This window comes from Rattus norvegicus, chromosome 2, assembly GCF_036323735.1.
Source record: "Rattus norvegicus strain BN/NHsdMcwi chromosome 2, GRCr8, whole genome shotgun sequence".
In the NCBI taxonomy this organism is placed as follows: Eukaryota; Metazoa; Chordata; class Mammalia; order Rodentia; family Muridae; genus Rattus; species Rattus norvegicus.
The window spans coordinates 212,882,407-212,898,802 of NC_086020.1; the positions used below are offsets into that span (position 1 = coordinate 212,882,407).

At 46.1% G+C, this 16,396-nt stretch overlaps 1 protein-coding gene across 2 annotated transcripts in view; it reads left to right on the forward strand.

Annotated features, from left to right (window-relative positions):
- The window catches only part of Abca4 (ATP binding cassette subfamily A member 4), a 137,261-nt gene that overhangs the window by 32,937 nt on the left and 87,928 nt on the right, over window positions 1-16,396 (forward strand). The window contains exons 7-11 of one of the 2 annotated variants that reach the window (XM_063281945.1): window positions 5,372-5,461; window positions 8,046-8,286; window positions 9,945-10,084; window positions 11,129-11,245; window positions 11,852-12,049. In XM_063281945.1, the coding sequence (XP_063138015.1) occupies window positions 5,372-5,461; window positions 8,046-8,286; window positions 9,945-10,084; window positions 11,129-11,245; window positions 11,852-12,049 (786 nt within the window). The remainder of the gene's footprint in view (window positions 1-5,371; window positions 5,462-8,045; window positions 8,287-9,944; window positions 10,085-11,128; window positions 11,246-11,851; window positions 12,050-16,396) is intronic. The other variant, NM_001107721.1, reaches the window with a different exon arrangement.

The window sequence follows — 16,396 nt, forward strand, 5'->3', positions numbered from 1 at the left end:
CAAGGGCTCACTGGCCAGCCGGCTTACCAAGCTCCAAGCCAGTTCAAGGCCATGACTCAAAATTCAAAATTGATTAATTAATTAATTCATTCATTAAAGGGTGAATGGTGCCTGAGGAATGGCCCCTGAAGTTGTCCTCTGGCCTGTACACACACACACACACACACACACACACACACCACACATACCACATACACATATACATATATACATACACACACCACATTCACATACACACATACACACCACAGCACACCACATACACAACACATACCACATAACACATTCACGCATACACAACACATACATATACCACATTACATACACACCAACCACACACACACCGCATACACACCACATATACACACATACATACCACACACTACTCACATACATATACATAATATACCACACACATACCACACACATATATATACACATACCACACACAGAGACACATATAAACATCACACATACACAGATACACACATATAAACACATACCATATACATGTACATACAGACAGCATATACATACATGCATCACACACACATACACACATGCAAATATATACCACACACAGGACACACATACACACGCATACATACACAACACACAACACATACAGAGAGTCACACACACATATACACACATACCATATACACATACACACATACACACATCCATCATACACACTCACACATATACACACATACACACATACCATACACACACACACACACACACACACACACACACACACACACACAGAAGAAGGGGGTGGCAGGCGATGGGGGAGAGCCCACTGTGCTCTGCAGGGGCCCCTCGATCCTCCCTCAGACTCCCAGGACTAGAGGAAGTTCTACCTCACAGAATCACCTTTCATCTCCTGCCCCCTCTGGATTCCAAGCTCAGTTTTGTGTTCATCAGAGACAGACACTGGAGCAGAAGTTGTCAGGAGGGAACAAGGCCTAGTTTCTGTCGCACTAAAGAAAGTCTCATAACTTTTCTGTTCACATAACCCAGAGCCCACCCTCTCTGCTTTAGACCTTCAGACACTGTTCCTCCCAGGATCAGGAGACAGCACGTCTGGATGACCTCTCCCAGTGGAGACAGTTGGCATGTCCCCCCACCCTTCGTGTAACTGAGTCTGAATTCTCCACTCATGACGCATTTCCTAGCACGCAGGGCGCCTCTCCTGGTTGCCCCCTCACCACCAAAGCAGTTTCCTCTCTTTTTATCCAATGCTTAACAACTGTCTGGCTGTAACAAACATGCTTTAAATTCACAGTCATCCAGTTGCTGAGCAACAACTTCCCTCCCGGATAAATCTGGGCATCCTGTAGCAGCTGCTGGGAGAGGAGCCTAGCACGCAGGACTGCCTGCCCGCAGGACTGCCTACCCACAGTGTCCACCGCTTTTTAACTTTCCGTCTAGATGCTTTCAAGACAAGCTACCCATTCCTGAACCCAGAATCTTTTTCACTGGCTTCCAGAGACCTTGTTATCCTCGTGAAGACACTTTTAACCTGATTCTACCTAACTACCCATTCGTTGGGTATATGTGTTTGGTTTAGAAGTAAATATTGTTTCCAGATCAGCTCCTTTGAGCTAAAGAAAAAAATTAATCAATCATGGGCCAATCTTTTCCTGTGCTGATGAAGGGACAGCTAATGAATCCGTGAAAACTATCACAATGTTTAAGATACTGGTACGATTTATTTCACAATGGAAAACAGATGGCATATTCCAAGGGAAAGGGATATATTTTGTCTTTCAAGAAGCTTAACAGAAGTCTTAGGAGCCCCCAATGAGGACCTTACGTCACTTCCTTAAGCAGGGTTCACTGCTCAGGGACCACTCAGACCAACCACAATTAATAGAGACACACTGGTGCAATCCTATTTATACATCCAGTATTCCTTAAGAAGCCTGATTAGCCCCTTGATCTCAAGTTATCAGCGCCAACCCCAATGATGACACAAAGTTGTTTGTCATTTGAAATATTAAGAGAACTTGCTGATATAGGTGTCTGGGGTGTGTGTAATAGTATTATTTGCCTCTTTGGTCCTTCGCCCTTTTTCTAGAAGTGTTTCCATTCAAATAAAGTTACAGCCTCTTCCGGCTCTTTTGGCAGGCACAGGTCTTATGAATTGGACTTGATAACAGGGAGAGAATTCAAGGAAGAAGTGAGCCCTGAGGAAGTTATCATCTTATAATTTATAGCCACGTGATTAAAAAGCTGGTGAGCAGATTCAGAGGGAGGCTTTGCTGGGAGTCAGGCTTGTTCTGAGATGTAAATAGCTTCTCCAAAATACAAGTCCCTCAGCTTCTATCATCTCTGTGGAAAATAACTAGGAAGAAAGATGCAGCTGGACCAGCAAGCACACACCAGAGCACTGGTTCTCAACCTTCCTAACTGCAATTCTTTAATATGGTTCTTCATGTTGTGGTGACCCCAATCATAAAATTATTCCATTGCTCCTTCGTAACTGTGATTTTGCTACTGTTATGAGTCATAGTGTAGGGACTGAAGAGATGGCTCAGTGGTTAAGAGCACTGACTGCGGGGCTGGGGATTTAGCTCAGTGGTAGAGCGCTTACCTAGGAAGCGCAAGGCCCTGGGTTCGGTCCCCAGCTCCGGGAAAAAAAAAAAGAACCAAAAAAAAAAAAAAAAAAAAAGAGCACTGACTGCTCTTCCAGAGTTCAATTCCCAGCAACCACATGGTGGCTCACAACCATCTGTAATGGGATCTGATGCCCTCTTCTGGTGTGTCTGAAGACAGCTACAGTGTACTTGCATAAAGTAAATAAATAAATCTTTTGAAAAAATGGATCATAATGAAAATATCTGATATGCATGATATACAGGATGCCTGAAATGTGACCCCTTTGGAGGTCAAATGACATCAGCACTTAGCAAATGTATGGTTGATAGATTATTATCCAATTATTAGCAAGATTAATAAAAAGGAAGTTGACCAGACACAAAAATGCACGTCACATCCTGGCCCCAGGCTTCCACTCCTCCAGATCCCTCATCTTCTTTCTATCTAGCTGTGTATCCAGGCTGGCTCCGATGTTTGGCTTCACAGTCCTCTCTCTACTTGGTTGCAGACTCCTCAACCCCTTCTGTGCACAGATACTGCCCTCGGAACTCATCCTTACAATCATCTCAGACCCTTGTCAGCTCAAGGGTTACCCTTCCAGTCCTTAGAGTGGAGCAGCCTCCCCAGTAGAGGCACTGCTCATGGAATCTAAACTCTCAGGAGATTCCGTCTCTTTTCTACAGCACACGTTCACGGGTTGCCTACATGCACCTGTGCTGAAGATGTAAAAAATGAAGCCCATTTCTGTTTAAGGAGTTCATAATCTAGCATGGTCGTTCTCGAGATTCCTCATGCTGAGACCCTTTAATGCAGTTCCTTGTGTGGTGGTGACTCCCATCCTAGAATTGTTCCGTTGCTACCTCATAGCTGTAGTTTTGCTACTGTTCTGAATCATGGTGTAACTATCTGGCATGCAGGATATCTGATACACGATCCCCAAAGGAGTCACGACCCAGGGGTTGAAAACTGTGGATGTGGCAGAAAGGCATATAGGTATGAAGACAGCTGTGTGCGGCGGTACACGCCCTTAATCCCAGCACTCAGGAGACAGAGGTAGGGAGCCTGGTCTACATGAGTTCCAGGACAGCCAGGGCTATGTAGAGAGAGTTTGTCTCCAAAAGCCAAATAATTATGATAATGGCAGTAATGATGAGAGTACTATGTCCCTACTTGCCTTTCACAGTCTTTGGGAGAGAAGATGGACAAGGCTAGGGAGAGCACTCAATGACCTGTGATTTGTCCTCTTTACATCCTTCCTCCTTTCCTACCCACGGAACTCAAGCTATTAGCCTATAGCAAAAACAAGGATTAAAGTATCCATTACCATCCAAGCTATTCACAAGCAGTTTGAAAAGAAATCTCAGCATGGGATGGGTACCGCACCCCAGTGGTCAGAGCAGAGGGCATAAAGCCGGCTACCATGGGATGAAAAGCCAGGGATGCAGGGCAGAGACAGGAGCTCAAGTAGGTCTATGCTTAACCACCTGCGTCTAAGTTCCTGATACAACCTAGACCATCCGCAGAGCCACCCTGCAGGATGAAAAGAGCTGAGGCTCATGGCTCATGACCAACAAATACCTGAATGAGGATGGCGTTCAGCTTTCTCCAGGCTCTGTCTAGGCCACCCTCGAATTTGAAAACCATTGTCTTAAAACTTTGAACTGAGTCCTAAAGGACCCTTTAGGGTAGACAATCAGAGATTCAATCCCATTCTGAAGCTGTGACAAATAAAGTCAGCCAGGATTTGAACTTGGTGTTCAAGGTGTTTGAATCAGGCTCTAAGGCTGGATGGATAGAAGCAAAACTGGGGACGTTGGTATTCGAGATCAACATGGCAAATACTCAGGCTGTCCTGAGCTGTTTTGTGGGCAAGAGTTACCCAAATGTTGTTCGCAACTGGAGAATGGACCAGGGGACCTTTCACTCAGATGAACGGTACCTTTAAAAGAAGAGATGGAATTGGTGGGCTCTGTGATGACAGAGCTTTGGTGAACAGAGGGGAAGTGACAGAAAGGACACAAAGGGACAGAAGTGAGCCCTAAAGGAGTGCTGGCAGGCCCTTCGGAGCTTGGAGGTGAGCTAATGGGCGCTCTGCGCATGCCCAGTCTTCGCGCTCCACCAGCTATACTGTTTTTCCTCTTCTGGGTGCTTTTCCTCTTCTAGGAGTCTTGTCTGGTGTCTACTAAACCACCAATCATAATTACTCTCGTGTATTTTCAGTCACCATGAGGCTGTCTGTAATTGACTGGCACCGCAGGGAAACTTGAAGTAAGAGCCTTTCGTTTTCCTGGCTCCAGGAAAAAGAATTTCATTTCTGAAAGCAACCTTACAGAAGTATAATTGTAAAGGAAAGGGTGCTTTGCAAACATGTACAAAATCAGATAGTACGAGTGTGTGTGTGTGTGTGTGTGTGTGTGTGTGTGTGTGTGTGTGTGTCTGCGTGCACATACATGGACAGCTGGGAATTGACATCAGGTGTCTTTCTTAGTTATTCTTCATCTTGTTTTTTGAGACAGGCTCTGTCTCTGGCCTAGAGCTCACTGGATTTGTCTAGACTGGATGAATAGCAGATTCCCGAAGACCCCCCTGTCTCTACCTCCCCAGCACTGGGATTAAGTGTTTGCGCCATCAAACAGGATTTTATATGGGTGTTAGGGGATCAAATTCATGCCCCCATGCTTAAGGAGCAAGCACTTCCCTGATGTAACCATCTCCTCAGGCCTGTAACTACATTAAAAAAAATTTTTTTTCATATTGATTCCAGCTCCCCACACTCCTTGACAGCAGCTCTCAAGGAATCAACTTGAGATTTTGGGGAGAAATACTGTCTGATCTGTCACCAAGAGTGCAAAAGGTAAGAGGCCCAATGTCAATAACTACAGTTTTACTATGTCTTCACACTGTTCTACCACACTCAATATATCAAGTAAGTCCATTGTGCCTCTTGCCTGTTAAGGAGAAATTCATTTGCTCTCCCTGTCCTGTGGTTTAAAGGCACTTGCTCATGTTCTATCCCATCTGTGCTCCTTGGGGAAAAGAAAATAACCATTCTTGTGATGCTACATCAAGACCTAAATTCCAGCGGAACCCACGACTTGTCTGTAGCAGCATGATTCGTCGTGGACTTACGACCGAGTCTAAGGCTTTCCAGGACTGAGGGGCGCAGTAAGCCACGCGCCACCCACAACAGTAGCAAACACTTACACTTACTATTGTGCGTCTGGCTACAATCCCTACCATGGGTGACTGTTCCATGCCGTTTTATGAAATATGTATACAACTTAATTAGTATCTGATGCCATAAGACTTCCCAAGTGTGGAGATTGGTTCCTCCACTTAAGAGTTGATTGCTGATGGAGACAGGAAGAGAAAAGACAGATACAGTCACAAGCCTTATTGAATATACAGACCAGGAAGAAGAGAAAGGCATCTCTTTAAGTGGGATAGCTGTAACGCCAGGGGAACGAAATGGAAAATCTGGTTTTTTCCCCCCTCAGACGTTTCCCCTTCCGTTTTCCCAGCTGCCTCAGGCTCAGCCAACTTGGGAAACAGCATCCTTGGCATCTGTGTTTATAAAATTAAGCTCAATCGTGGCAAAGCAGAAGCCCTGCTTGGCAGGGGGAGTGAGCGAAGGGCCCTCCACACTGCTGGCCACCGGCTGCAGCGGGAGTCTCTATGTAAAGTGGTGGAGACAGAGACTGTAAATGGCTTCCCAAAGCATATCCACACTTTTGATTCCATGTGGGTCTCCAGAAGATTCCTTGCCTAAGTAGATAAGAGGTCTTAGCAGTTGTGAACCGGGTTAAAGCAGATGGCCCAGTTTATATTAAGTGATATCAGAACATTTGACTCCAGTACAGCCCTTCATTTCTGAGTGCTTTGCAACATACTAAAGATAATAACCCCTTCCGGTCGTAAGACCCCCTGCTGCTGAAGCAATGTGAGATTCCGACTTTCTTACTGAGGCGTAGACCGTGAGTATAAAAGTGACTCACTGTGTGGATTCCACACGGTGCTCATCAGTTTCGGAAAGCAAATGTTGGCAGGGGTACAAAGAGAGAGACCACAGGTAAACATTGATGGGAGAAGTGGGAGAATGTTTTCCATCACGCCTGGTTGGATCCTAATGGTTTTCGGTTTTTGTTTTTTGTTTTTTTAATTTCCAAGTTCCTTAGAATGTGACTAGCAAGGTGTGGTTAGGGAATAAACACAGCCTTGTTTTTATTTTATCTTTTCCCTAAAATAAAGCCAAGGGCCCTGATGGGAACCAGGACACTGGTGCCACTTGCCAGTGTCTCCCAGACTTCTCAGCATCACAGATCCACTTTTCAAAGAAGCCATGGGTACTATGACGCCATAAAGCGAGAAATGAGAAGAATACCAGGTTCCTCTTAGTTGACAGAGAATTTGAGCATTTTCATCCAATAGTGTTCTTTGCTTGAACCTTAAAACACACACAAACATATATACACGCACACCTCTTGAACTTGAATGGGGGTGGAGTGGGAGGGAGGGAATAAACCACACATTTCAGTTGAATGGAAGCACTCATGGGTGATTAAGTTAATATAAGAAGATATTTTGAGGGGTTGGGGATTTAGCTTAGCGGTAGAGCGCTTGCCTAGCAAGTGCAAGGCCCTGGGTTTGGTCCCCAGCTCCAAAAAAAAAACAAAAAAACCCCCAAACAAACAAAAAAAAAAAAAAAGAAGAAGAAGAAGAAGATATTTTGAGGAGCAGCTCAGTGGTTAAGAGTTCTTGAAGAGGACCAGAGATCAGCTCCAAGCATCCACAAAGCAGCTCCTTGAAAACCTGTAATCCCAGCTCTGGGAGCATCGACAGCCCCCTCTAACATCTATAGTCATCCGCATGCACATGTGCACACACGGACACAGACAGAAGACACACACATACACATAAATAAAAATAAACCACATTGTGAAGTTTCAGTCATAGAAATTTGCCATGGCTTTGCACTTGCAGAACAGGATTGGCTTACGGTGATATATTCTCTACTTTATTTTCAGGGACTCAATCCCAAGGAACCCCAACAAAGGAAAGCAGACCATATTAGCATGTCTTGTGTTCTTGCTTGCCCCCAAGTAGATGACAGCAGGGTTTTTTAATTCTGCAGTTAAGAATTGCTAATAATATTTATGTTTCCCTTTAAATATGGAAATCAGCCTTCATTTCGTCTGCTTTAAGATTACTCAAAGTCAGGGCTACAATGCTGGCTCAGCAGTTAAGAGCACTGGCTGCTTTCCAGAGGACCCAGGTTCGATTCCCAGCATCCACACAGCAGATCACAGAAGTCTCTAACTTCAGTTCTCAGGGATCTAACACACTCATAGGGACACAGCATGCAGGCCAAACACCAATGTATGTGAAATAAAATAAATACATTTTTAAATCAATTATTCAAAGCCCTTTCTTTATCCTAGTTTATCCATCGGCCAAGTGTTCAAGACTTGCTGTGGGTAACCAGACCTCTTCTGCAGAACAGTGGTCCCGAGACCTTCACACAGTTGATGGGCATCCTGTCTGACCTCCTGTGTGGGTACCCAGAGGGAGGAGGCTCTCGAGTGTTCTCCTTCAACTGGTATGAAGACAATAACTATAAGGCCTTCCTGGGGATTGATTCCACAAGGAGAGACCCCACCTATTCTTATGACAAAAGAACAAGTAAGTCTTCTGAGTCCCATAGGCAAATTGGCCTCTGTGTCGATAAGATGATGGGTCGGGGATGTAGGACAGCTATGCAGATGGCTCGGCTGGTAAAGTTCTTGTTGCACAAGCATAAGGCCAGGAGTTCAATCCCCAGAACCCACTAAGAAAAGAACAAAGCCAGATGTGGTTGGTGTCTCTTAAATATTTATTTATTTATTATGTAATTATGTAGGAAGTACACTTTAGCTGTCTTCAGACACACCAGAAGAGGGCGTCAGATCCCATTACAGACGGTTGTGAGCCACCACGTGGTTGCTGGGATTTGAACTCAGGACCTCTGGAAGAGCAGTCAGTGCTCTTAACCACTGAGCCATCCCTCCAGCCCGTGGTTGGTGCCTCTTATAATCACTGCTGAGGCTGAGACAAGAAGATACTGGGATTTGCTGGCCAGATGACTTACCAAATTTCAAGGTAGAGATAAAAGGAGGTAGATGGCACGCCTCAGGCTGTCCACTGACCTCCATACACACGCGTGCACATGCGCGTGTGCACACACACACACACACACACACACGCACACAAAACACTCTAATAAAAAAAAAAGATGGGTTAACGTGGTGATTCTCAACCTCTGGGTTATTTACCCCCCTCAAAAAAAATAAAAAAAAAAACCCAGATATTGATATTATGATTCATAACAGTAACAAAATTACTGTTATGAAATAGCAATGAATGTAATTTTATGATTGGGGGAGGGGTCACCACAACACCAGGAACTCTTAAAGGGTTGCAGCGTGAGGGAGGATGAGACCACTGGGTGGACACTTGTAAGAAATCCCAGTCCCAGGGTTGATTCTCCTTGCTCTTGTTAAGTGGCCTTGGGCAAAGAGATTTCTCCCAGAAATTCTCCTTCCCCTTGTAGTGGCGAACGGTGCCCACGGGAGACTGGACATGAGCCATAGAAGGCTCCCAGGCCCGCTTGGAAAGGGAAAAGGGGGCATTTCCTACCAATGTAACTGAACTGGGGCTAAGTTCCAGAGGAAGAGAAGAGAGATAGAGAAGGCAATGCAGAGTTACAGTAGCGCTCAGGCCAACAGGGTCCTGGCCAGCCAACAGTGCTGGAAACGCCCCCCCCCCATGCACACACACACACACACACACACACACACACACACACCCGCAAGCCTCCTGCCTTGCTTTCACTATTTTGGGGGTGGGATGTGCTCTGAAATCACAAAAAAGACAGCAAGAGAGACAGCTACATACAAGAAGGAGTTAGTAGGTGAAGAATTATTTGAGATTACAGCTGAGTTTGCTGTTGGGGGTACTGAGGGTAGGGTGGGAGGTGGAGGGGAAGATTTGGGCTTTCACTCCCTTTGGTCTCTTGCAAAAATCACAAGCAGGCTCCCTGGCTTCTCCCTTTTCAGCAGAATGAGCCACAAGAGCAACCCTTCCTTTGTCCTACCGAGGAGGCTATTATCAAGAGGCACTGTGGCATTCTCTCACTAATGACAGGCTTGTTAATAGTGGGTCCAGCCTAATAATTTAGATTATTTCTCAAAGCATCCAGTGTGGAGCTGAATGAGAGATAGGCATGTGACTCGATGCACTAATGACCTTGTTTAGTTATGAGCAGTAGGGAGCTTTGAAAAATGTCTTTTCTCTCTTGACAGCGTCCTTTTGTAATTCATTGATCCAGAGCCTGGAGTCAAACCCTTTAACCAAAATAGCCTGGAGGGCAACAAAGCCATTGCTGATGGGAAAAATCCTCTTTACTCCAGATTCCCCTGCTGCTCGAAGGCTGCTGAAGAACGTAAGGTCCCAGCTGGTGTGGTTCTCTTTCGCCTCAGACCTCCCAGAAGACTATGGTGTGCATGCGTGTGCGTGCCTGTGTGTGTGTGTGCGTGTGTGTGTGTGTGTGTGTGTGTTTGTGTGTATGTCTGTGTCTGTGTGTATGTGTCTGTATGTGTATGTGTGTGTGTGTTTGTGTGTATGTCTGTGTTTGTGTGCATGTGTCTGTATGTGTATGTGTGTGTCTGTGTGTGTCTTGTGTGTGTGTGTCTTGTGTGTGTGTGTCTGTGTGTATCTGTATGTGTATGTGTGTGTGTGTGTATGTGCATGTGTGTGTGTGTGTGAATATGCTCCTGCCAATGACTCCCCTGGCTTATTTTCCCCAAAATGGATTCCTGGGTTTCTCTCCCATGCACAATCATGGTAGGAATGCCCCGCTCCAGTGCCCTGCCTGGACCCACCCTCTCTGAAGCAGCCTGCAGTGGACTTTTCTTTCCCACTGCGTGACTTACATCCCTAATGGAAATGTTCAGCATTTTTTGATCCCTGGCTTCCTAGAGCAGGCAAAGATGGGGAGGATAAATATTTGCTCACTAAGATCCCAACTATGACTTAATGAGCCTTGGAATCAGTTACATCATTGTTGCATGTATCTCTCAGATACTAACAAGTTAGATTCCGTCAGTTCTGGAGTCTGAGGAATTCCAATATTCTAGGAAAGGAAAAGCACTTCCAAGAAGCCCCTGGTGGGTTGGGGAGATGACTCAGCTGTTAAGAGAGCTGCTTTCTCTTCCAGAGGATCAGGGTTCGATTCTCAGTACCTACACGGTAGCTCACACGTGGTATATAGGCATGCAGGAAGACAAAACACCCATATACTTAAAATAATAATAAATTATTATCATTATAAACAGGAGGAAGAGGAAGGAGGAGGAGGAGGGAGGGAGGGCTTCGACTTAACATAACACCTTAAAGGTTTATGGTGAGGGCTGAAAAGACATAAGCTAAGAAAGGTTCTTTCTTATACTTCACTTTCTTCTGTTTCCTTCTGTGTGTCTACTTTTAGGCCAACTCAACTTTTGAAGAACTGGATCGAGTTAGGAAGCTGGTCAAAGCCTGGGAGGAAGTAGGGCCCCAGATTTGGTACTTCTTTGAGAAGAGCACACAGATGGCCGTGATCAGAGTAAGGATGGGGAGGAAGACTTAGAGGGGCCATGGAGACAGTTCATTCCAACTCGAGCCAGGCCAAGCCGTAGAGAACAGAACCTCAAGCTCTAGCCTGGGAATGCCACCAAGTGGTGTCACTGGCGTTGGGTGGGGAGTTTGCTCCTTAACTTCTGTGGGAGAATTTAGAAGTTGCCACGAGGTCAGTATTTTTCCCATGAATTCGCTTGAAGGTCTCGGGTTCAAAGGGATGTCTCCTGAAGAGGCCAGCTCTAAACTGCCAAGATGGTCCCCTGTGTCTGTCTGGCCTCATTTACAATTTTGTAAAGCCAAGAGGCAAGAGACCTCAATATCAAGGCAATTAAAGGGTGAACAAAAGAGAAAGCTGTAGAAAGGAAATCTTCTATATCATTTTATATGCTCAGCAATACCCTCCCATACTCTCTCTTGCCTTTCCTCTCCTCTTGCGTTTGAAGAAATTGATCGAAGTTGAAGCCTACAAGCTCGTTCACTGGGTCTTCCTGTCTCAATCAGTAGTCATTAAAAGTCTGACATGCTCTAAGAATAAGGCCAAAGAGCCTGTGGAATTCTTAATTTCTGTGACTGCCTTTTTTTTCTTCCCAAGGATACCCTGCAGCACCCAACAGTAAAAGACTTCATAAATAGGCAGCTTGGAGAAGAAGGCATTACCACTGAAGCCATATTAAATTTCTTCCCTAATGGTCCCCGAGAGAACCAAGCTGATGACATGACCAGCTTTGACTGGAGGGATATATTCAACATCACTGACCGCTTCCTGCGCCTGGCTAATCAATACCTGGAGGTAAGAGGCAGCAATCCACCCAAGGACCATAGTGAACCTCTTAATGTCATGGGTGAGGCTAGAGACCTGTTAGCCAGTCAGCTGGCACTGGATTCAGTCTTTCATCCTTCGCACAAAGTGGTAAGGGTGCCATGGCCATCTGACAGACTTGCGTGCGACTGTCCTCACATCTCGATAACTTCATGACTCCTCTGGCTCCCCCTCTTTCCCTTCCAGCACACATCCATTCCCAGCTATCTCCGGGCTGCCATTGTTCTAATGACCTTCTGTTGGCCGGTGTCCGCCAAACCTTTGAGTCTGAGTCTCATTGATTGCTGGACACCTTTACCTCAAAGTCTTAACAGCATGTAAGATTCAACATGTGTCAAAAACAAATTCCCACCCTCCTTTCCTAGTAAACACCTGCACTTCTTATGCCGGTCAGTTTCAAAAGCCTTTTCTCAGGAACTCAAGCCAAGAACTTCAGGGCCATCTTTAAGTTTTCTGTCTCCTTCACTGTCAGAGAGAGTGGTTCTATACCGAGTGTTACTCTGTGCCATTTCTGTGCTACGTGTTTTTGTATCCACACGTCTTATCTCATCTCTCAGCAATCCCATGAAGCCTGTCGTGTTACTGCTGCCAGTGTGTAGACATAGAAGCCAAGGCTCAGAGAGGCTGAATAAGATCCCACAGCCATTAGGAGTAGCAAACAGAGTCCAAATTTGGGTGTGCCTGAATTCGGAGCCAGCCCTGACGACCTCTTTCTTCCCCTGTCACTCCCAGTCACAGTGCTCTGTCTGTTTTCCACCTCCTAATTATCTCTCAACTCTACCTTGCTCTCTGGGCCCTGGGAGGACTAGAGGCCTTGTACCAGCCTGTCCGAGCAGCTTTCTCCCTGGATTCCACAGTTTGCTCTCTGTTAATCCAGGCATCCCTCTACACAGACACCAGCATCACATTCCAAGCACACATCTGTTTGCATCACTCAAATGTTTAAAATCTGAATGACTCAACACGGAAGCATGCGGCCTGTTTCTCTCCATTGGTAGTGAGTGCCTCAGCTGCTGACAGCCCTCAGCGCTCATCCTTAGACTAGAAAATTCCACAGAAGGAGGGGAACGCCTTTCTCACACTATAAGCAATACCCCCAAAGGGCCCTCTCCCACACCCCACTCCTTCAAACTTCTGGGTCTTAATGCCTAGGGAGGGGAGTAGTTCTGACTGGGAGGCCTGGAATACACGCCGCCGTCGTGGGGGACTTTAAGCAAAATTCCTATGAAGTGAGGGAGGCATTGTCCCAAAAGAAGATGAATGTGTGTCTGCTCAAGTCTGCAGTGACTCTCTTTTGCCACCACCTACCTGTTAATTCTTGCTTGTTTTCTTCGTGGTGCTGGGTGTAGAACCAGGGCCTTGTACATGCCAAGCAAGTCTTCCACCAGGGAGCTGCAGCTCTCCAGTTCTACACGTCTGCAAGTTGAGACTTTGTCCTCAGATATTCCTCCTGCTGTCTCGCAGGCTTGGAAATTCACCCCTTCGTGATCTGCAGCCCTCTCCTCATATCCCTCAGGCTGCTGCTCAAGTTCAAGTAGGGGAAGCTGTCTGTATGTCCATCTCTGCCTTGAACATCAAGATGGGTTACCTGGCATCCGTGGACACATTTTAGTCATCTTTAGACTCTCAACCTCCCAGCCCCCAAGGTTTTCACATCTAAAGTTTGATCACATTCAAAGGGCTAGGCCTCAGTCTCCAAAACTCTAAGCCCATTAGGAAACCGAAGGTGCTTCTAGAATCAGGAAAGGGAGTTAATTTGAGGCCTAAAGGGATGAGCTTTTCTATCCCAAATGGTGGGTCCTAGGAGTAACTCACTGGTGAGAAGAGGCCTACCTTTACGTATTCTTGGCTGCTCTTGAGGGCTCCCACTGCTCCGGAGCCACAGAATTTCCGTACACCCTCCTTCTCTAGAGTCCTGGACGTTAACATCACTGCACATGCTCCTGAGGTATCTTCTCAGTTAGTACGGAGCGTGGCGGACAAAGCGCCAGAGTTGAAGCAATTCCCATCTCACCAGAGACAATAATGGCCTTGGATGCCTTTTATAAAACACATTCTGTGTGCCAACCCAGACTAAGTGACTCAGAATTTCCCTTTATTGCCTTGGTATTGCACGTATATTAAGAGATCTGGGGCAAAGCAGATTGTTGTCCCCATTTACAGCTACCAGCTGATCTCTTCCTCTCTTGCAGTTAAGCCCACACCCCCAGGCCCACCGCTGCTATCTACAGTTGCCATGTTGTCTTAATCTCAGGACACACAGAGCCTGTGCGTGGGTTTGGGTGTGTCAGGGAGCCGATTCATTCCTGTACTGGTTCCCAACAATGGTTTTGTGAGGTATATGAGGAATAATTCTTGTCTATGGCTTGACATTGTAACATGGCTTGACTTTGTATCATGATAGGAAAAGCTCCTTTCTTCCTTCCCTCCTTCCCTCCCTCCCCATCCTTCTCTTCCTTCCTTTCATACCCTACCAGCTGAGCCATATCCCCTACCCTAAAGGAATTGGTTTTTCCTAAGCATCTTGTGTTTAATACAGCAGTGATAGGTGTCATTCTCTTAAACAGTTAAGAGTTAAGTCTCCAGGTTGAGATTTCGCTGGACTCAATTATCCGCCGTTTGTTCTTCAGTCTCTGTAGCTGTAAAATGTGGATTTTAGGAGTATTTACCTGACACTTGGCTTGTTCTGAGAATTAAGTGAGCTATTTCATGCAAGACACTGTCATGTAAGAAGCATTAATCATTGTCAACTCTTAATCGAAGTACAGATAAACCTGGCCTAAATGGAATCTAGCCCCCAGCTGGTGGCAAGCTCTGAGCTCATGAAGCTGCTGACCAGATATCAACCACTGTGACTTTCCCGGGGCTTTGACGTACTGAGCACTGTGGCCTCCCCGTGGGGACCTGTACAAGGCTTTTGATAAAGGCAGTGTTGATGATTCAGTTTCTTATTGTATTGCCCTTGGGGGTGAATGAAGCAAGGAGTTACGGGACAGGAAGGAGAGACAGACAGTGCAGGACAGGGGGCCTCAGCGTTCTACCTTGGATTTTCAGCATCCGCTCTTGTGTTTTGTGCTATTTGGAGAAGCCTTGAGAAACCTGAGTAGTATACTTGCCATGGGAGCCCTCTCTGATAGTTCTAAGGGTCTCTCGGGGACAGGAAAGCTAGTGCGTTGCCACCTATGCCTTATTTAAGAATGCCAGCTTCGCGCCTCCTTTTCAATCATGGGACTTGTGCTAATGAGTCTGGAAACACTTCCTCATGGGCCAGTCTAGGAATCCACATCCGTGCCTATCCTAAAAACAGAAAATAAACCAAAAGCACTTATGGAACATTAGGAAATGAGTTTCCCATAACAGTGGGACGCTTAATTGTGATGCCAAAAAATAACAGAACAAGAAACACATCTTTAAGCCTTTCCTCCTTGTGGGAAGCGAGAGTGATTCAGTAGATTTTCTTCTCAGTGACTAGAAGGGCTAAATCTCTTCCTTCCTGCGTAGGGTGTGAGGCCTCTCCTGTGGAGGGAGCAATCTGAGGGAAATCCATCCTCCTGAATCTGTCTTGTGGGTCCAGGTTGAGCAGTCACACATATGACTGTCCGACCTGTCCCACAGGGCTTATGGACTGGAATCTCTGAGAAATTTGACACTCCACAGCTTGGAGTTCTTGTATGTACGATTCCAAGCAGCAATACAAGGTCACTGTGGAGGACAGGACGGGAGAGGGAGCACGGAGGCAGAGAGCACTTAGCACCGTCATCAGACTTGTGTGCAAAGGCTGGGCTGCCAGGACTCTTCATCGAGAGGGTGGGGTAGGACCAAGACCTCTTCAGAGTGCCTGTGGGGGTGGCATGAGACACTCTGGGCTCCCACCAAGAACATGTACACACGGCAGCTGCTGAACATGAACCAAGTAAAGTGTGTACCTTTATACTCAAAAATGCCTAAGCATTAGCCAAGGCTTCCCACGCTGATCTCTGGCTTCGAGTCACAGTTGGGTCTGTCTATTCCCAAAGCCTACAAGGATAGTTTGGGGGTACACTGGACTTGGACAGTGACCCAGAGGCTGAGAACTGTTCTTATACTCTAATGACTGGAGGATAAAGCTTTCTGTGGGCTCTCCCTCATCCCATAGCTAATTCCTGGATTTCTGCTGGCCCTGAGAAATAAAGGTTAAAGTGAGACAGACCTTTTGGTTAGAAGGTGGACAGTTGTCTAGAGACAGCCATGCTAGTGACATTTGAGGACCTTCACGTCTCTTACATAGGGAAAGGTTATTACCATTACCCACTTCTCTGAATCTAGGGAGCCTGAAGT